The 20,522-nt window shown below is 38.5% G+C and overlaps 1 protein-coding gene across 2 annotated transcripts in view; it reads left to right on the top strand.

Annotated features, from left to right (window-relative positions):
* The window catches only part of GAK (cyclin G associated kinase), a 74,517-nt gene that overhangs the window by 30,822 nt on the left and 23,173 nt on the right, over nt 1-20,522 (top strand). For both annotated transcript variants that reach the window (XM_025896436.2, XM_018086021.3), the window contains 9 exons: nt 5,515-5,564; nt 5,651-5,799; nt 10,382-10,504; nt 12,265-12,398; nt 13,606-13,800; nt 14,351-14,468; nt 16,529-16,608; nt 16,960-17,153; nt 18,984-19,142. In XM_025896436.2, coding sequence (XP_025752221.1) covers nt 5,515-5,564; nt 5,651-5,799; nt 10,382-10,504; nt 12,265-12,398; nt 13,606-13,800; nt 14,351-14,468; nt 16,529-16,608; nt 16,960-17,153; nt 18,984-19,142 — 1,202 coding nt within the window. The remainder of the gene's footprint in view (nt 1-5,514; nt 5,565-5,650; nt 5,800-10,381; nt 10,505-12,264; nt 12,399-13,605; nt 13,801-14,350; nt 14,469-16,528; nt 16,609-16,959; nt 17,154-18,983; nt 19,143-20,522) is intronic.

Raw genomic sequence — 20,522 nt, 5'->3', positions numbered from 1 at the left:
GCCATTCCAAAACTCTTCAACCAACACAAGAAGCAGACATTCTGCACCAATTAAAATTTCTCTTCTTTGTCACACATCTTTGCCACCACGCTTAAGCACTCCTTGTGTTGGAGTCTGCCATCTCATTAGGTAGGGGTTCTCCTTCCTGCTTATGATTGGTTTTCTGAATTGTGGAGTTACTTCCTTTATCTGCAGACAGACTTCTGTTACGCTTGTGTGTTTCTCTCTCTTGTGAAGCTTCTGTGCCCTTGACCAGCTTTTACACTCATTGAGGTCTGCATCCACACAGGTTACAAATGCCCTGCAAAAAAAACATAGCTAAATGTTTAAAGTATCTGATCTTCACTGGCATTGAAAGCAGCACTCAAAACTTATGATCAGTCTTCCTTTGTTTTGTCAGAACAGTCTCTTTCACTGAAAAGATTCTGATGTAGTAATCTATGGAATAATTAGCTGCCTTTTATTGCCAGCTTTCTTTGCTTCTAAGGTAATTTTATTTCTGCTTTAATGCCATGTTAATATCATAGATCTTTCTATTACACTAAGTAGTTGAATAATTAATTCAGTTTTATGAAGCAAAACCAAGTGGGAACAGATTCATGTGAATTTCAGTGCTGCTTTTCTTCATTGCTTTTAAAAAAATAAACTGGAAAAAAAAAAGGTACTTAGCTAATTAACAGATATTTTTTCCTAATCTTGTAAGTGTAGAGATGTCTGGAGGAAGATTGCTTAGTATGAGGGTGTTGTTTAAGTGAAGATAATGGTATATATTGATGCCTGTGCAGCTTATGCTAAGGAAAAAAACCTCAGGAGCAGTTAATTGACGGTGAGATAAGGAAAGGGTTTAATTTGTGCCAAGGCATAGATGTTACAGGATGTGCTGGCTGTGCCTGAGATGTTACATTTTCTAATACTGCTTGACCAATCCAAGTTTTGTCCATCCCGTTGCCTTTGCTCTGGTCCACCTCCTGGCCCACCCCATGGGAATTGGGTCTGTGACCTTTTGGGACCACCTCTTCATCATTCTCATCATCCTCATAGCACAAAGGGTACACTGCCACCTAGTTCTTGACTGTGTTCTGTTGTTCAGGCCAAGATATGAGTGTTCTCTAAAGAGCATAGGCCTCGCCTTGACAAGAGACTAAACATTTCTACTGAATTCAGGGGTAGGATTGATATGGGGAGCATGGAATAGGGTAAGAGGGTTGAGGAATGTGTAAACTACTTGTGCTACAGGGTGAGGGATAAGGACTGAAAATTTATAAAGCTTACAAAATTAGAAAAATAAGAAACTAAAAGGTTCTTAATGCATCGATATACTCAAATTGTAACTATGCTGGTTGGTCTGTCATTCTTTGTTCTTTCTCATCTTTAGCTAATAACACAGGGTAACTATGCACAGCTGTAGAATTTTGTTCTGTATGCTAATTAGTTGTGGTCTTTAGGTGCAGCTGTTTTCTGGCAAGGTTGATAATGCCAACCATTTACATAGTGAAAAGTTTTTTAACATCTAATTAAAACTTCTGATTTTTGCTTAGGTATTTATTCTGCAAAATGAGAATTCATATCTTACTTGCTGCATTTCATAGAATCATACAACAGTTTGGATTGGAAGCATCATCTAGTTCTAACCCCTGTGCAATGGCCAGGAACACCTTCCACTAGACCAGGTTGCTCAAAGCCCCATCCAGCCTGGCCCTGAACACTTCCAGGGGTCGGGCATTTGCAGCTTCCCTGTTCCAGTGCCTCACCACCCTCACAGTGAAGAATTTCTATCATCTATCCTTGCCCTCTCTCAGTTTAAAACCATTCCCTCTTGTCCTATCACTACATACCCTTGTAAAAAGTACCTCTCCAACCTTCTTGTAGGCCCCCATTAGGTACTGTAAGAAAAATCCCCATGCCTCTGTTTGGAGACTACGCTAGTCTAGTCCAGTCCCTCTAGACTTGCTAAAAAGCCTTGAATTAGCCTGGTACCATCAGAAAAGTGACTAAATATTAGTGTCATATTACACATTCTTATTAAGCTTAATTAGAGCCTTAAAAGCACATTGAGTTTTCTATATTGAATCACAGGCCAGAAACCCTCTTTGCAAGTCTGTTTGTGTACTTTCCTACTCTTATCACCTGCCAACAACATTTCTATGTAAATGAAATTTCTGCTGTTAACAACATGAAAAGAAAAACCTTATTTGTGATTTGTAGTTACAGGGTTGTATCTTGAAATATGTAGGAATGCTTGCCAATGTGACGAAGCATTTTTTCACCTTCTTGCTGTTTAAAGAAATGCCAGTTACCATAAAACACTCCACTGTAAACAGAGAACCTTGTGTTCAAGTATTACTACTGAAATAGATCTGAAATCTTCAGAATAAAGTTCAAGGAACTTTAAGGACATGGTGTGTTAGATGTATTCTGGACACGCCTAAATTGATTAAACTAAATTCCTGGTACTGCAGTTTAGAAGCTAAGTTTTAACTGCTGAAACATTCTGAGACTTCTTGGGTGTAACAAGCACACAACTTTTTCCCCTTCAAAACAGCATGCTTGAGTTGGCTGTACTCTGTTGTCGACATGCTAAACTGCATTCTTGCAGCAATGTGTGTGTGGTGAGGTCCATGCTCCTAATAATATTGCATTTTAATTTAGACAAGTGTAAAAACTGGAGCTGAATCGAGTGGTGTTGCTAGTAAGAAGTCAGAATCTGAAAGTCTTCCCACAGGAAGGGATGTGAGGACTATTGATTTTTGGCTCTTAATAGTTCTGCAATTCTGTTTGATGTTTCTGCTTAACCTTGGTGTTAAAGCACTGAAGAGATAAAGGTTCTTTGTTCTTCAGCTGTTATATTAGGTAGTCCTTTATCTTGATATCAGAAAAAGTTGGTGTTATTACAGAGATCTACATATTTTCTTGCTTGAAGCTCTTAGGTGTAAGCAACAAATAACATTTGATACTTCTTAATTTTATGAAGGACTATAATCATCATTAATTTTTGTAAGAAATCATGATTAGCTCTGAATGTAAATTTCTGCCCTAATTACTTTGGCTGCAACAGTGTTGCAGCTTGAGCTTATGTGTGTCCTTCCAATAGTGCAATGTGTTTTGAAATAGTGACCATTTGTCTACCTCCCTGTGCAAGATTTTTCAAGGCTGAGGAATCTTCTTTAGTGCTTTGTCTAGTGAGACTCAACCTTCTTTGTGGTGATTTCAGTTTGAGATAGTCTTCCATTCAGAACAGTTGTCCTTGCCTTATCTAAAATCCTTCTCACAGTCCTTTATTCAATAATTTTTTAATCAATCCCACTAACCTCCTTTATGTTTACTAGCAAGCAATAAAAATCAAAGCTTGATGTTTTCTCTTGGTGTGTAAAATTTGAGTTCAGTATCCTGGGTCTGCTCTTTTATGTAGTGTCTTGAAACTTTGTTGGAAACTCTGCATTCCTTAAACATGCATTGTAGTGTTGTGATGACATTTTGATGTTCTGGAGTTAATGTCCTACTGACATATTTAAGTTAGGAATATCTGAGTTAAGTTCTGTAGGTGAGGTTTGTTCTTATTTTGCCAATCCAGGAGTGCAGACCTATATAATTATACTCAAGGATGTTGGCCTGGCACTGAGTCTCTTCAGGTTTTGTTTGTTTTGTTTTGTTTTTTTGTTTTTGTTTTGTTTTGTGTTTGTTTTTGTTGTTGTTTTAGGGTTTTGTTTTTTTTTTTTTTTTTTTTTTTAGTTTTTTTCATTCAGCTACATAGCAGATACCTTAGAAAGAAAAAATAATAGTGATCTTAAATTAGTAAATTATTGACATAATGTGGATGATAAGGTAGAGATGCAGGGAATAGACCTAAATAAGTAAATTAAAAAAAAATAAGTCACTGGGACATTATTTTTCAAAAAGGCTACTTTTTAAAGCTATACACAACTGTATGAAGAGATGACACTCAAAAGAAAGATCTGTCTGGAGGGTCTCCCAGTTGTACCCTGTCTATTAAAGAGATCACAGCCTCAGTTATTAAGAAAAAAGAAGGGTAGTTGTCGTTGATGACTCCCTTCTGAGAGGAGCTGAAGGCCCTATATGCCAACCAGACCCATCCCACAGGGACGTCTGCTGCCTTTCTGGGGCCTAGGTGAGGGATATTAGCAGGAGACTCCCTGAGCTAATTCAGCCCTCTGATTATTATCCACTGTTTGTAGTCTGGATTGGCAGCCATGAGGTTGATAAAAGAGGTACCAGGGTAATTAAAAAGGAATTCAAGGCTCTGGGCTGTTTGGTTGATGGGAGAGGAGCGTAGGTTGTGTTCGCCTCAGTTCCTGCAGTAGCAGGGATGAATGAGGAGAGGAGTAGGAAAAGCCATTTTACCAATAGGTGGCTAAAGGATTCGTGCCACCAGCGAAATTTTGTTTTTTTTGATCATGGGGCAATTTTTATGGTACCAAACCTGTCAGAGTCAGATGGGCTTCATCTATCGAGCAAGGGCAAAAGGACTCTAGCCTGTAAGTTGGCAGGGCTGATTAAGAGGGCTTTAAACTAGATTTGAAGGGGGAAGGGGTTGGAACCAGGCTCTCCAGCTGAAATGCATATATGTACACCAATGCACGCAGCATGGGTAACAAACAAGAGGAGCTGGAAGTCATTGTGCAGTTGGAAAGCTGCGATGTAGTCACCATCAGAGAAATGTGGTGGGATGACTCGCATGACTGGAGTGCTCCCATGGGTGGCTACAGGCTCTTCAGAAGGTACAGGCAAGGTAGGAGAGGTGGAGGAGTGGCTCTATATGTTAAGAGAGTCTCTTTGTAGAACTTGAGGTCAGTGATGATAAGGTTGAGTGCCTGTGGATCAGAATCAAGGGGAGTCTGTTGCTGCATCATGATTAAATTACTTAAGTCTGAGACTCTTCTATAGGAGGCCTGGGGTCAATCCAGTGAGGAAACCTGACTGTGAGTGTGGGACGTGTGGGGAGTCAAGCAGGGCACCCATGGGCTCACTGGAGCCACCCACTGTGAAGGGGCTCTAGTCCTGGCAGTGACGGTTTGGTGGTGGGAGTGTGACTGCCAGAGTGCTCCTCAATGATCGGACAGGGAGATTTCCCTAACACTATTTGTATGGAATCCAGATACTGGATAGCATGGCCATCTGTGCCATGAGTTATATAATTTTAAACTTTGAAGCTTCAACTAGGATGTTAATGCTTCCTCGTTAGGCTTTCAAACTGATACCCTACAGTGAATTTTTATCAGTAAGAGTAGGGGCTAGAGGAGTGAGTTAAACATTAAAGGCATCTCTACAAAATCCCAGAGATGGTTTTGGAGGAACTGATTTAACTGAGGAACTGTTCAAACACAGTATCTGTTCTGGCCCTGTTCTGAAAACCTTGAAGTGTGAGGTAGCAATCCTCAAATGGAAGAAATGAAACATTATTCATGGTCATGAATGTGACCTGAGAGACCTGGCTTTTAAACTTATGGCTTGAATGATTGTATTTCCCAATACTAACTCTAGTGTGTTCTGTTTCAGTTATGCAAAAGGAGACTTGGATATATCATACATCACTTCCAGAATTGCTGGTATGATAGCTATGTTTTTCTTAAGCATAACTTCTCATTGTTCTTATAGTATGAAAAATGTCACCTGCTGTTTGTTCTGTCTTTAGTGATGTCCTTTCCAGCTGAAGGTGTAGAATCTGCCATCAAAAATAACATAGAAGATGTGCGGTTATGTCTGGACTCTAAACATCCTGGCCACTATGCTGTGTACAATCTCTCTCCAAGAACATACAGGGCTTCAAGATTCCATAATAGGGTGTGTATAGTTTTTTGTGTATTTCTGTAAAAGATCTTGCAACAAAATGTCCTGATTATACCTTCAGCTTTTTATTGTGAAATATGTTCAAGGAGGCTAATAAAAAAGATGACAAAAGAATAATAATAAAAAAAAATAAACAGACAAAAGAATAAGTGTAAACACAAGGTCAAAGAGTTAACTTGTATTCTGCTTATCTTTAGTTTTAAATCCAAATTTAACTGATTACAGACTAATCTTTTTCTGACTAAAGTCCACTTTTCCTGGGCTAATGATATCTTTGAAAACATGTCCAGGTGCCCTACATGTTTCAAATTTAGATGGGGAGTACTTCATGTAGTTCAAGTCTTACTAAATTTCAGCCTCTCCTATATTCTGCCACTTTCCTTTATCAAGGACGTGGCGACTGATTTGCATAACCTGTTCACTGGACTTTCTCCCACTACACACCATTTGACTCCCATATGACTCAGCTTGACTGACTGTTGGTACTGTCTTCAGTATTGTTGTAGCTTAGCTGACCCTCCGTTGGCCTTTCTGGCAATTTCTCTGATATTGAAATGAAGATATTTGCCTAAATCAGTAACAAGGTTTTCAAGGCCTCATAGAAACCTTTGTGATCACCGATATCTGCGCATAATTGAGTTTTTTCAGCTAGATCGATCCACCACTTGTTCTGGATGTCACAGAGTTTCTGTTGGAGCTTGCTGCATGCAAGACGAAAGGCTGCTTTTCTTGGTGACAGGATGGCAGTGCAAGGTGTGCTTGGTGGGCGGTTCTCTTCTTCCTCAACAAGTCCTGGATTTCTTGATTGTTTTCGTCAAACCAGTCCTTGTTCTTCTTGAGGGAGAACCCTAAGGATTCTCCGTCAACCTGCACCTCAGGAAGTCCCCCATCATCCCCACATCACCATTGGCCAATCAGAGCTCAAATCAGTCCAGCAGTTTAATTACCTAGGTAGCCTCATCTCCTCGGATGGTAAGATTGACGGGGAGATAGACAACAGGTTAGCAAAGGCATATAGTGCTTTTGGAAAACTCCATAAAAGAGTATGGCGTAATAAACACTTGAAGAAAAGTACCAAGATCAGTGTTTACAGAGCCATAGTGCTGTCTGCTCTCTTGTATGGTTCCGAATCATGGGGCATCTACCGCCACCACCTGCGTCTCCTGGAACGCTTCCATCAACGCTGTCTCTGTACAATCCTAAACATCCACTGGTCAGATTATGTGACCAATACATCTGTTCTAGAACAAGCAGCAGTCACAAGCATTGAGGCCATGTTGCTGAGAACACAGCTGCGATGGGCAGGGCACGTCTCCAGGATGAAGGACCAACTACCGCCTCCCTAAGATCTTGCTTTATGGTGAACTTGCCACCGGCTGCTGCAAGAGAGGAGCCCCGAAGAAAAGATACAAGGACTCCCTGAAACAACATCTCAGTCTTGGCCATATTGATCACCATAACTGGTCTACTCTGGCCTCAAATTGAGAGGCCTGGAGACACACCATCTATAACGCTGCTGTCTCCTTTGAGAACGCAGCAGGATCACTCTCGAGGAGAAAAGGCAACGCAGAAAGAACCGTGTCTTGCAGAATACACCATCTAAGGAGTCTTTCTGCTGTGCCTTTTGCAATCGGATGTGTCTATCTCGTATTGGCCTCATTAGCCACCAGCGTGCCTGTAACAAATGTGGATAGACCCTTCCTAAATCTTCATTCGTTTTGTTGTATACTTGTCTACGAGATCGAGTATTGACACACCTGAAAGAAATCATTACTGCCTCTTTGGATAGATGCAGTCAGGTGCTTTATCTGCAGCTGGTTCAGTATGAGGCTCAGGCAGAGGCTATTTAAGATGGAAGGCAAAGCTTAATCATGCAGGAAACCTCCTACATGATTATTTGTAGCAAAGCAAAATTGTTCAGCAGTGCTTTTTAGTGCTAAATTGCTGGAAAGTCTACCGAGGCTGATGTAGTGAACTGATTTATTCCTCATGCTACAAAGCTGTTGATCTCTGTTTATGGAATGATAAATTTTGTGGCTGGGAATTAGTTTATGCTGAAAATGGTTTTTTGGTTATGCAAGTTTGAGGTGTCTGTACACTGATATTTCTGATGTATCTGTTCTATGAATGGTAATATAAGCACAGCTAAATCTACCATTGATCTGAAAGTGTTCTCATCCAAGTTTATCTTTTTGATGTTAATGTTGTCTTACTATCTTTGTTTTGCTGGGTAGTAATAGTTAGGTCATAACTAGTCAAAACATTGTAGATTGCTGCTAACTTTATTGTCTAGGAGTATTTAGGAAGTTTCTACAAAGTATTGTCTTCTGTTTTTTGGTTGTTTGTTTTTTTTTTTTTAAGGGTGACTATTTTACTTGGAAAACAAACTCTTTAATTATATTTGAAAATTTTACCTGCCCGTTCTTGAAATCAAGATGTCCAGCAATTCTGACTAACTTCATTATTCAGTGCTGGGTGAGAGCAGCCGTGCAGGGACTAAGGAGGCTTAGTTTTTTTTTTTTTCTTTAGTGCCTCCTAAAGATAATTAAGGCAACCCTTAAACTTGATCATAGAAGAACAGTTTCTAAAATTTTTAATTCTGACTCTTTGCTTAGAATGTATTTGTGAAATTATATATTCTTGGCTTCTTGCTATATGCTGTCTGTATGGAACTTCTATAAATTTCTTTAATCTTGGTTGAAAGCAATGGTAGCTTTGAAGTCTCTTCAGCTAGCTTTGAGTCCTGCTAGGAATAGGTTGCTCAGAGATTGTGCACTGTCTGTCATTCTGCTAATTGTCAGGACACTTTGAGCTTAAAATACAGCCAAAGAAACAGAAGGTGATGTAGTTTTGTTACATCTGTTTACATCTTGTAATAAAACTAGTCTTTGAGTAGAAAGTAAATGATAAATCCCCCAGAAAAGTCATAACTTTTTACGTTTTCTAATACACATACTTTTCTGGTTCGAAGCTGCATTGTGATTCTTTCACTGTGTTGTGGTTTAACCCATGGCAACCAAGCCCCACATGGCTGCTCGATCACTCCTTGCTGGTAGGATGGGGGAGAGAATCAGAAGAGTGAGAGTGAGAACAGCTGGACTGAGATAAAGATAGTTTAATATGTAAAGCAAAACCTGCAGGTGCAAGCAAAGCAAAACAAGGAATTCATTCACCACTTCCCATGGGCAGGCAGGTGCTCAGCCATCTCTAGGAAAGCCAGGCTCCATCACATGTAATGCTTACTTGGGAGGACAGACGCTATCACTTTGGATGTTCCCCCTTTCCTTCTTTCTGCCCCATCTGAGCATGATGTCCTATGGTATGGAATATTCCTTGAGTCAGTTGGGGTCAGCTGTCCTGGCTGTGTTGCTTCCCAGCTGCTTGTGCACCCCCAGCTGCTCACTGGTGACGTGATGTGAGGGGCAGAAAAGGCCTGGACTTTGTGTAAGCACGGCCCAGCAATAACAAAAACATCCTTGTGTTATCAGCACTGTTTCTAGTACAAAGCTGAAACACAGCCTCATTTAGTTACTAAGAAGAAAATTACTCCAGCCAAAACCAGCACACTACTATTGTAATATTTGGGATGTAGTGAAGCCCACATTTGAGGTTTATTGAGTCCTGTGGTGAGTGGGGATATAAAGGACTTGTTGTCTTAGCTTTTATTTATTCACTGGTGACTTTGTGTAAGCTTTCACTAACAAAGGAACATTCAATTTAAATCTCTTGCAAAGTGATGCTTTCTGAAACTGCCTTCTTTTTTTTAATTAAAATACTAGAGTACAGTTAAATGTTGTAGAAGACTTGTATGTCAGCCTTTTTTCCTGTGCTTGGTACAAAATCAGTATTTTGTGATCATCAGTTCAGGTAATTCATCACAGAGTAACCCTTGAACTCTTTATCTGGGTAGGAAAACATCTTGCTGATAGGAAAACTTGGTCTTTGACATGTGGCAATTGCGGTTGAGATTAAAAACAAATAGGAGAAGCTTGCTTTGTAAGTTGCTTCCTTGATCTTGAATATGTCTGCTCTTTAGGTGTTGCAAGTGTACCAAGGACCAAGTTTCGTACACTGGTGGACAGTTGATTTTAAGGATATAGGCTCTTAGTAGTGAAGCTGATTATTTGGCAATGTTTTGTAGCACTAATTGCAGAAGGAATATTACTTAACCACTGAAGAGCTTTGAATAAAGGACAAATATAAAAAGAAGCCTAGTCTTTTTATTGTTGGGGTTTTTTTTGGCTTTTTTTTGCTTAAGTGTATGTGTACAACAGTTGAAAGCTGTTTTACTTGATTCCTTGCTCTAAGAATATTTCAGATAGTAATTTCAGTTGTTGATACTTCTAGTGCAGCAGACTTGTAGACAGGACTGGAGTTTTATTGCACTTCATCCTATAAAGTGGCATTTACACTGTGTGAGACAACTTTTCTTGAGCACCTTGCTTAATTTCAACATGAACGTGGCATTAAAGTGTAAAATTGCCTCTTATGTGCACAGCTTATGCTATGCAAATGAGTATGACTGTGGTCTCGTTTCTCACATCTACTGCTGTCTCTCTCATCTCTGTCATTGCAGGTTTCTGAATGTGGCTGGCCAGCAAGACGAGCGCCAAATCTTCAGAATCTTTATAGCATATGCAAGAACATGCATTTGTGGCTGAAACAAGACCAGAAAAATGTTTGCATTGTGCACTGCCTTGTAAGAAATTGGTTTAAGTCTGAAATAGAGCTTTAAGTTGTGATTAAGAGTGCTAGTATCCATTTAGTCTGTGACTCTTATTGGCTTTCTCTGCTGGGGGCAATTCCTTCCTGCTATGTCTCTAGGGAAGTTACTTGCATCAGTTTTCTCCTTAGGGAAATTAGTAGGGTAATGTAACCCTTGCTTACTTGCATGTAGAATGGAAGGCAGTATGCAGGAGGCATTAAAACAAAGTAGCCCTTGGGACAAAAAAATCTGCTCTACTGTTTCGATGTTTGCTCTGTTTTTTGTCTTCCAAGTGCTAGATGGGTGTACACTGCATTTCCCACTACTGTCCACTTAGAATGTAATCTGTAGCCACAGAATTTCAGAAACTGACTGTGAGATACTTGGTTAACTTGCTTCTGCTGGCAGCAGATTGCTCTGTAACTTTCACTGGTCTATAAAGTGTTATTAACTTGGTATAACCAAAAAAAGCAGTAAAACCCTCTACAGAGCCACGTTGTGTCAAATATGGGGGTGGGAAGAATGAATTTAAAGAAGAGTTACTCTGTTCAAAATTTGAAAATACAAGGCTACTCTTATGTTTGTGTGAAGGAATCACATGTGAAATTTTTTCATTCTTAATTTTGTTGCACAGTAAAAAACAGAACCATCACAATTGTGACAATGCTTGCAATGCTGCTGGAAAGCACTCAGAACCTGTCCTTTGATATGGTATAGCAGTCTATAAGGAATATCACTACTGGAGTCAAGAAGAGAATTTGTTAATCTGACAAACCATACTTGTGTGTTTTGCAAGGAAAAAAAGTCAATTAACATCAGATCCTGAAAACCGATGTAACTTTCAGTGCTGCTGTGAGGTTAGACACAGCATTTATTAGAATTACCTATCTAATTCTATATTAATGTGATACTCCTAGTATCTCAGTATCACGTGATTGGTGGTCAAGTAGGTAAAGAAGCAGATGTGATGAATTAGCACTAGTTTTTGTAACATCTTTCCCTTCAAGTGTTTCGTTTAAGATACGTAACTCATTCCTTTTCCTCAGTTGTGAGGGGAACTTTTATATATATGTGCCTGCACGACAGACGTGATGTGAAAAGCGTACACCAGAAATGAATGATAAAAGTTCTGTTCCATGCTGCTAGCAAAAAAAACCTTGAAGTCCTGTTCTATCAGCCCTTACCTCTTTTAAATCTTCTGCCTTTCTTAATACAGGGATGAATCTGGGATATGTACGCAGCCGTGATTCCAGCAGAAAGAGGTTCAGTGTTTTAGTCTCCTACCATTAATTTCATGGCAAACTATTAATATCAGTCAGTTTTAGACAGAAGACTAGAGTTTTTAGTGAGTTTAGTCCTTCTGAATTTTTGTACTTCTCTTATAGTAGAAATCCATGATTGTCAGCCAAAAACAGCACTGAACTGGAGTTTCAAACAGCAGCCAGGAAAGAAACCTTAAAAATGCGTATTATTGACAGTAAGATAAAAAAGATAAATTGAAAATTTCAAATAGTGTTATGCTAAAGTAATTTTTCATATTTGAGCAAGCAGATAATACGTAGTATCTTTTGCATTGTGAGGAAATTAAATGAAAACCTTTAACGTTCAGATACAAACTGCAAATCTAGTGATGGCCATAGACTTGGACTTCATAACATTAAATAAGGAGACATCATGTTCTTCAGTAACTTGGGTAATGCCTTTTCCACTAGGTTTGATAACAAAGTAACTTCTGTTTGTTTTTTTTTTTTTAGGATGGAAGAGCAGCGTCTGCTGTTGTAGTTTGTTCCTTTCTGTGCTTCTGTCGTCTCTTCACTACTGCTGAAGCTGCAGTTTATATGTTCAGTATGAAACGCTGTCCACCTGGCATTTGGCCTTCTCATAAAAGGTACTGTGAGGTACTGTTGAAGCCAGTAGTTATTCAGTTCTTAATATGGTACAGGATGCTTTTTAGGAAGATAAATAATTTCAATAATGTCTGTGTTGGAACATGTGTTTTTCCAAGTATTTTGCTGTGTCATAAATAGAGAAATTCTGAATCTGGGCTTTGTGACCCTGTAAGTTACTCATGACGTTCTCATCAGAAGTGGTTCAAGTGTGACCAGTAGTGAAGAAGTGTTAGGAGTGAAAACAAGGGTATGCAGAGTTTTGGGTGCTTTCTTAATTATGAATCCCCTGCCACATTTGACTGGTTTTGTGTTTCCTAGTTTATTACAATAGGTTTTATTGTATCAGATAACTGAAGTTCTGTGGCAATACCAATAATTATTTCTGTCAATTGGGTAAGAATACCTAGTGCTTTTTAAAGGAGTGCCTGCAGAGGTGACTTGCATATACTTTGACAAACATTTTGAACTGTTTGACTTAATTTGTTAGATCTTATAACAGTAAAATCTCAATAGCAAGTGATACTGGTAGTAAGAGTATTTCCAACCAGAAGCATTAAATTTTGAAGGGTGAGAAATAAAGTATTAGTTCAGTGTAAGTGACAGATTATACTGTTGTACAGATTTACTTTAAGTGTATTTAAAGGGTTCTCTACAAGATAATTTATATTAACGAGGACAAATTTAAAGCCTTTAGGAAGATTTGAGTGATCCATAATGTGCAATATATGAACTGAGTAGTTCTTGTAGTTTAGTGTTTAAGGCCTTTGGAAAGAGTGGCTAGTTTGTTTTACAAGTGAATATATGTAAAGCTACAGACCTAAAGCAGTGACTGGAGCTGTCTGGAATGTGGGACACGGGTGCAGATGAGTTCATATGGAAGGCTGTATTCAATTTTCTGGGCAGTATATTTTTCTGTTGTGATGCAGCCATCAGGCTTCTGTACAGAAACTGAGTTGTTGTCCCTAAAATGAGAGGCTGGCTACAGTTGATAAATATTTCTCTGTTTCTATTAATTTTCCTTTTGTGACACTCTGTATCAGATTTGAAAATGTTTCCTGAAAGTGCTGTTAAATCTTTCCAGTGTTTTACTGTTAACACTCATCACTACTTGGTGACTGTATAAGAACAGAAGTAACTCACTTATGTGTTCACCCATTTTTTAGAATTTTGTTCTCTGACTAAACGAGTACCTTCTGGTTTTGGCAGATACATTGAATACATGTGTGACATGATGGCTGAAGAACCCATTATTCCTCACAGCAAGCCCATCCTCATCAGATCAATTGTCATGACTCCTGTTCCACTTTTCAGTAAGCAGCGTAACGGCTGCAGGCCTTTTTGTGAAGTTTATGTGGGAGATGAGAGAGTAACCACTACATCCCAGGAATATGACAAAATGAAGTAAGTACAGCTTATAACTTGCACTGAAACAGCATGTTATTTTTTTCTAGACTCCTCTGCCCCATTTTAGCTCATCTTGAAAGGTAAATTGTGGGGAAGAGAATGTTGTTGTTGTAGCAGTTTGGATCTGGTCTGGCAGAATGGGGGGGGTGATGGTGGGGTGGCATCGCAGTGGACACTGCAAGGCAGAGGAGAGCAAGGCTCTCTTCTCCCTCCATGTGATGTAAAACTAGGAATATTGATCCCTGAGGTATGTGTACATGCACTGAACAGAGAATCACGTCTCAGTCATGAACACTGTAAGGATTCTCCAGGCATGGTAGCTGTAAGGTGGCTGCTTCATAGCCCCTATACGGCTCTGGTGTCTGCATGGGAATTGCAAATGGTACTGACAATACCAGGTGTAGGTAATCAAAGACAGGAAAAGTGACAGAATACCTAAGTCCTTTTAACTTTCTAGCTACTGAAGGCTTGGAGAAAGTAGACTAAGCATAAGATAATACATTATTTTTTAGGTAAAAATCAATTGTTATGTGTTTTTTTTCTTTAGGGAGTTTAAAATTGAAGATGGGAAAGCAGTAATTCCACTGGGTATAACAGTCCAAGGAGATGTTCTCATTGTAATCTATCATGCCAGGTCAACTCTAGGAGGGCGATTACAAGCCAAGGTAATGACCAATTTAAGAGCCTACATGAGGACTTTCTTTTTCTTGTTGCAGTTTTGTACCCTACTCATAATCTACTAACTACTTCACTTTATTTGCTGTTCTTTATTCAAAAAAATGCATGAGGTTTTCATACACTTGTGAATTCAGCTTTTTCAAGTCTTCTGAGTATGTCCATTCTTAATGTATTGCAACATCACGAAAAACTTGCTAATGAAGCCTGTCTTCAAATTTCTTATAAAAGAGTCATGTTCTTTTTTCTCCAGATAAGTAACTCAAATTAAACTTGGAAATCCATGTAAAAGATAAGAAGGGATAGTGCAAAGTTTGGATAACTTGGAGCATTGTGGAAATTGAGCCAGACAGTTCTTCAGACAGTTTCTGTACATGTGGGACAAACATGCATATTCATACATAATCCACTATTAATGAAATAGATTGTTTTCCCTATGTTTTTTCTACTTTGGGAATAGGAAGGTGAGTATCAAATCTCGTCATGTTGCAGAGGTTAACCCAGGTCTTCCAGAGCACCTTAAAACTGAAAGCCCAGTGAAATGATTCCTTAGTGCATACCATAACTGTGGTTTGGTTCAAGGTCATCAGGAAAAAGGCGTACAACTGACATTGTTGAAATTTAATTGGAATTTAGCTAAGGTTAGGTTATACTCCTTGGGCAGTCTCGTTTTCATTGATGATAGGGTTTCTTTCATGGTGTTTCTCTGGCGTTTATTCACTGATAGGAAAAGACTAGAATTTTCTCATCCACCAGCTGTAATGTGTGACACATCAACAGTGTTAGTCACAATCTGGGTTGGGAGGTTTGATGGAACAGTATTCAGTGTGTCCTTAGTCTTATGTGCTGTAAATTGCTGCCTGAACCTCTCTGCAGAACTCTTACAGAGGTCAACCATCGCATTTCAAGATCACCTCTAAGTGTCTAGAGCTGGGCATTGTGAATGTCTTCTGCTTCCTCACAGACAATTTTAGAGAGGGTTTATTTTGTCTTGTAGGAAATGTCTTGCATAGGAAGGGATTGAGAAAATGGATTTAATAGGTTGTTCAGGTTATCATATGGGGTTCAGGGTAGGGATGGATGGATCAAAGAAGCTCTTTCCAGTATGTCCATGTCTCTCTTTTACTGAGGAGCCCAGCACTGTATACAGGACTACAGATCACTGGTGCTGAATAAAGGGGAAAGATCACTTCCCTCAGCCTTCTGTCAGTGCTTTGCCTATTACTTGCTTTCTGGTTATGAGGTTCAATAAATGCTCATTTACAAGAAAAGCTTTCATAATTCAATTTTCTGGACTATTACTATATGCCTTTGTAAGGACTGGCAAGACTATTTCACATGTGTTGTAACTAAAGCTAGGGAACAAATATGTTCTGGATTTATCAGTGAGCTGTAATTTGGATTTGTGCAAGATCAGGAGCTGCATGAATCTTCTGTAGTGGCAGTTTCTGGATGCTCACATTCTGATGAGGCATGCAAAAGTAGCTTTTCTGTCAAGAGAAGAAAGAGTTGAGAAAGTTGAGTGATTAAAATGAGTCAGCTCAGAAAAGGCTTAAATTCTGTCTGGAATAAATGGCTGACTTGAGAACTTTCAGAGAAAAAAACTTTTTGCATGCCTTATGAAGTGTTCTTTTAAATGTGCTACATTAAAACTGTTTTAAATCAATTACTTTTTATGTGACATATATTTCCTGATTAGTGTGTTGCACAGTGGGTTTTTCTGAGTGTATGTTATTCAGAAAGGTAGCAAAGGTCATGCTGTTTCAGCCTCCAAGACAGGATCTGTAAATAAACAAAACTTTGATAGTCTGTTTTGAGGTTAGTGATGAGATGTATCTGACTCAAGGTATTTTGATTTGTTAGTGTTAGTAATAGATCTATTTATGTTCGTCTCAAAGGATGAGTATACATGGAATTAAATGGAAATTGTAGCAAAGCAAACACTTTAAAATATTTTAATGCTAAAAATACTTTGCATTATATTCAAGGCAGAACACTCTGCATACTGTTCTTGTGGGTTTATGCCATTTTCCTGTATTGTTTTCAACAGATGGCTTCAATGAAGATGTTTCAGATTCAGTTCCACACAGGTTTTGTGCCTCGAAATGCCACTACAGTGAAATTTGCCAAGTATGTTGACACCTCTTTGTAGAAGACTGAAGGAAGTTTTCTTTGAAACTGTCTAAGCTGCCAAAAATCAGCATATAGGAGGGGAAAGAAATAAAGTCAATGTAGGAAGTAGATGACTGTGATTGCAATAAGATTCTTTCATTTTCTCACCTCAAGAAAACTGAAGGTTTTGTTCATATTACAACAAAAATCATGTACAAAAATACCACGTTTAAAATATATGGGAAAAGTAAACAAATACAGCATGTTTTAAGTCTAATACTAGTTGCTTTGAACTTTTGTTTTGTACTGCTGTAGACCTAATCCAATTAACCATCAGTATCAAGCATCTATTTGTATGTGTCTTTACAGGTATGATCTGGATGCCTGTGACATACAAGAAAAGTATCCTGATTTATTTCAAGTCAATCTGGAAGTAGAGGTGGAGCCCAGAGATAGGCCTAGCTGTGAACAGCCACCATGGGAGAATATGAATATAAAGGGACTGAATCCCAAGATCCTCTTCTCCACCCGAGAGGAACAACAAGAGATTTTATCAAAATTTGGTAATGAATCCCTTGAAAAACTAGAGAACATGATGAAGTTTCCAATGTACTTAGCGTTTGAGGCTTTTGTTTAGTTTCTGATGTTCCATTAAGTGAAATAAATTTAAAAGGTCGGGTTTTTTTGTAAATGTCATTGAAAATGTGCATTGTATGAAGGAACTTAAATTATTCTCTAGTAATGGGTTATAATTATTCTTATCTTCCTTCTACTGTGGCTACATTTGCTTGCTTTAAAGCTATGAATATGCCATTTGTGGGATTTTAGCAAATGGAATTTTGACACTCAGGATTTGTAGGCAAGATGTCTTGAAAGAGCTTTATTTGGCTAAGATGGCACCAGTATCATTTCACTTAAAATCATCTGAGCATTCCTCGCAAATGGTCTTAACTAAGTGTGTTTTTATCAGCACTGGCATAGCCAAGTAATGTTGTAATTCAGTTCCTCGACTTTTCCAGCAGACTCTTTATTTTAATACTACATATTCAGTGCTTCATCTGCAGGTGCCTGCATTAATTCTAGTTGATGCTATTCAGTGTCTTCTGGTATCAGTAATTAGCTTTGACATTTTCATTCAGGCTTTTAAGCCTTCTCTGTGTTTCCAGGATAAAAGCCATGATGGAGATTACTATAGTGATTTTAGTGATAAATGAGATCTTACTCTACGCTTTTAATATGGTACATCTCAACTACATTTCTTTTGATACAAGAACCAGATAGATGTTGCTGGTTCTTGTTTTCTTTTAATCAGGATATGTTTTGTTTGTACTATGATTTATACAATTTTCTATTTAACTTAGTTTAATCCTACTGTAAACACAACTCTCGGGTCAGTAAAGTTGAGCTGTTTCATTGATGATGAAGATCTGTAAAAATTACTCTTATTTTCTTAAGTCACTTCCATTTTCTGATGGATAAATGAAATGTAAGCATTTCAAGTTACACTAAAAGAATTTCTTAAAGTTGATGGGAAGAAAATAGTACAAAAGCAAGTGCTGTGAACTGGTTTTATAAGCTTACCTTATTAAAATTTAATTTACTCTATTTCATTAATCATGATTTTTCATGTATGTTTTCTGAGACAGACTATTTTTTTCAGCATCTCTGAGCCACAACTGAGAATGAGGAAGGAGGGTGAAAAAGTGCTCTACCAGTTTTGTATTCAGATTTAGACCAGAAGCTTTCTCCGAAGCATTCATCCATTCTCTTCAAAGAGTGGATGAATACCGACTTATTTAGGGAGTCTTCTCAATTTGCCATGAGAAAACCTCATTTTTGAGAGATAATTTAGCAGTAGGTAATTCTGCCTGACTCAGTCCTACAGAAGAGTCACTTAATATCTGATCTCAGTAAAATAAGAAATATAAGAAGCAGCACACAAGTGTATTACTCAACCCCTTGGTGATGCTTCTTAACAAGTCCATGTTCTTGTCTGGCTTTGTACTCTGAGTTTTTTCTACAGCTGCATTTGCTTCTTTTCTGTTGTTTTGTCTCTTATTGCAGATAGTGTTCATAGCTTTCACATGTTTTAGGGAACAGTTGGTACAAGTGAGATGTTAGTTACGTTTTCCTCCAAATGTAAATAGAATGCTTGAGTGTTTTGCTATGAGTCTGATTTAATGTCCTAGCTGAAAACAAGGTCTTATCAGTTTTTTCAGTCAAAACAAATTCAATAATGCTAATTTCAAGGGCAGAGTGTGGACAGGAATTTGCCTTTGCAGAGCGTTAGATACTTGCAGATGGCACTCAGTCTGCAAGCCAAGTATCAGCTTCTATGATGAAGGTTGAGAAGTTTCTCTTTAAGGGTTATGGCTTAAACTCTGTTTTTATAGGGAAACCAGAGCTGCCTAGACAACCAGGTTCAACTGCACAATATGAAGCAGAAGCATCCCAGCTGGAGCAGTCATCAGAAAGTGCACCTACTGATACAGAATCCCCACACAGCAGTAGTACTGATGCAAATAACTTCTTTCACTCTCTGGACTGGAAAGGTACAGGTTTTCCTCTGAAGTAACTCCCAGGCTTGTGTTTGTCTTGCATACCTTCCAATGAGTGTTTAAGCCTTCTTATTCAGCAAAAGTCTCTAATTCACCAGACTATGAGGAAAAGCTATTTAAAGAGTGAGCTCTGCAGACTAATAAGCAGTCATTCTGCTTCATTTGGATAAACACCAAGTAATGGGTTTTGGTGTTGAGCATAACTTAAATGCTGAGCTAAAGTTTTTTTTTTTTTCTTGTAAAAGTCTTAACCATGAAGGTCTATAAGGAAGCTTTGCATTCCCACAGCCCTACTTAGGCTGGACCAGAGGAAAAAAGGTATGCTAGCCAGTGGGGTCCAGATTAGTATTTAAGGACGGTGAAAAAGTAACTTTGTAGTTCACGTGTAACCCCTTTTTCTGGGTGCTGCTGTTACCGAACAAGTTGTATTCCTTTAAGAGGAGTCTATGCAGCAGTGGGGGAAGATGTTGGAAAATTCTTTTAACTTTAGCATAATAGCGTATAGTCCCTGTATTCTTGCTTAATCCTTAGTTTTGTACTATATACTGCTTAGTACAAATACCAGAGATTAGTGTGGCCTTTTGTTAGCTTCCTACATCTGTGACTAATAAGTCTTGTGCCAGTTAATGCTTCCTTATTTACTTACGTTAGTGATGAATATGTACTAATAGATGTCTTAATTTTGAGAACATAGACAGTGTTGGAGTAAAGAGTGGTAAGAGAAGTGCACCATGACCTGACCACATATTTGAGACATTCTTAAGGAAAGAAGATTCATCATAAGATCTGGGACCATAAAAGGGAATTTTGGGAAATAGGATGTTCCCAAACAGCCACCAAAGACCCTGAGAAGACCTCTACACAGACCCAAATAAATTCACGGAAATAATTAGCATATATGCATGTATTGACGAAATGTCATGGGTGTTTTTTAATTTCATGAGTATAACCTGCCTGTGCTGCTAATAAAGTAATGTGAGCTTTCTAATCTAGCAAACTGGTTGGAGAGTTTATTTCCCAGTTTTCAGTGGCACTGATATGTTGGCAAAAATGTCAGCAGCTGCTTAGGCTTTCATTGAGTGGAGCAGCAGTTACTGAGAGATCTTCTGAACTGTAAGTGGCACAATGATCTGAGGTGAATGTCCAAGTCAGCCTAATTTTGAAAAAATTCCTAATACCTGCATTGCAGAGTGGCAAATGTGGTAGTGAGCTGCTGCTTTGCCTGCCCTGTACAAAGAGGTGGTAGGCAACATTTAGTTGTTTTTTCATCAATTCTTTTGTGAGCTCTGATTAGTTAGGGATTGGCTTCATATGATGTTGCCATGATGTTGCTTCATATGATGTTGCTTCCTATGTTGCTGTCTCATCCTAGTC

The sequence above is a fragment of the Manacus vitellinus genome, unplaced genomic scaffold (genome assembly GCF_001715985.3).
Source record: "Manacus vitellinus isolate BGI_N305 unplaced genomic scaffold, ASM171598v3 scaffold_9_pilon, whole genome shotgun sequence".
Classification (NCBI taxonomy): domain Eukaryota; kingdom Metazoa; phylum Chordata; class Aves; order Passeriformes; family Pipridae; genus Manacus; species Manacus vitellinus.
Note: the sequence above shows the minus strand (reverse complement) of the source record. Positions and strands in the feature narration are given on the sequence as shown.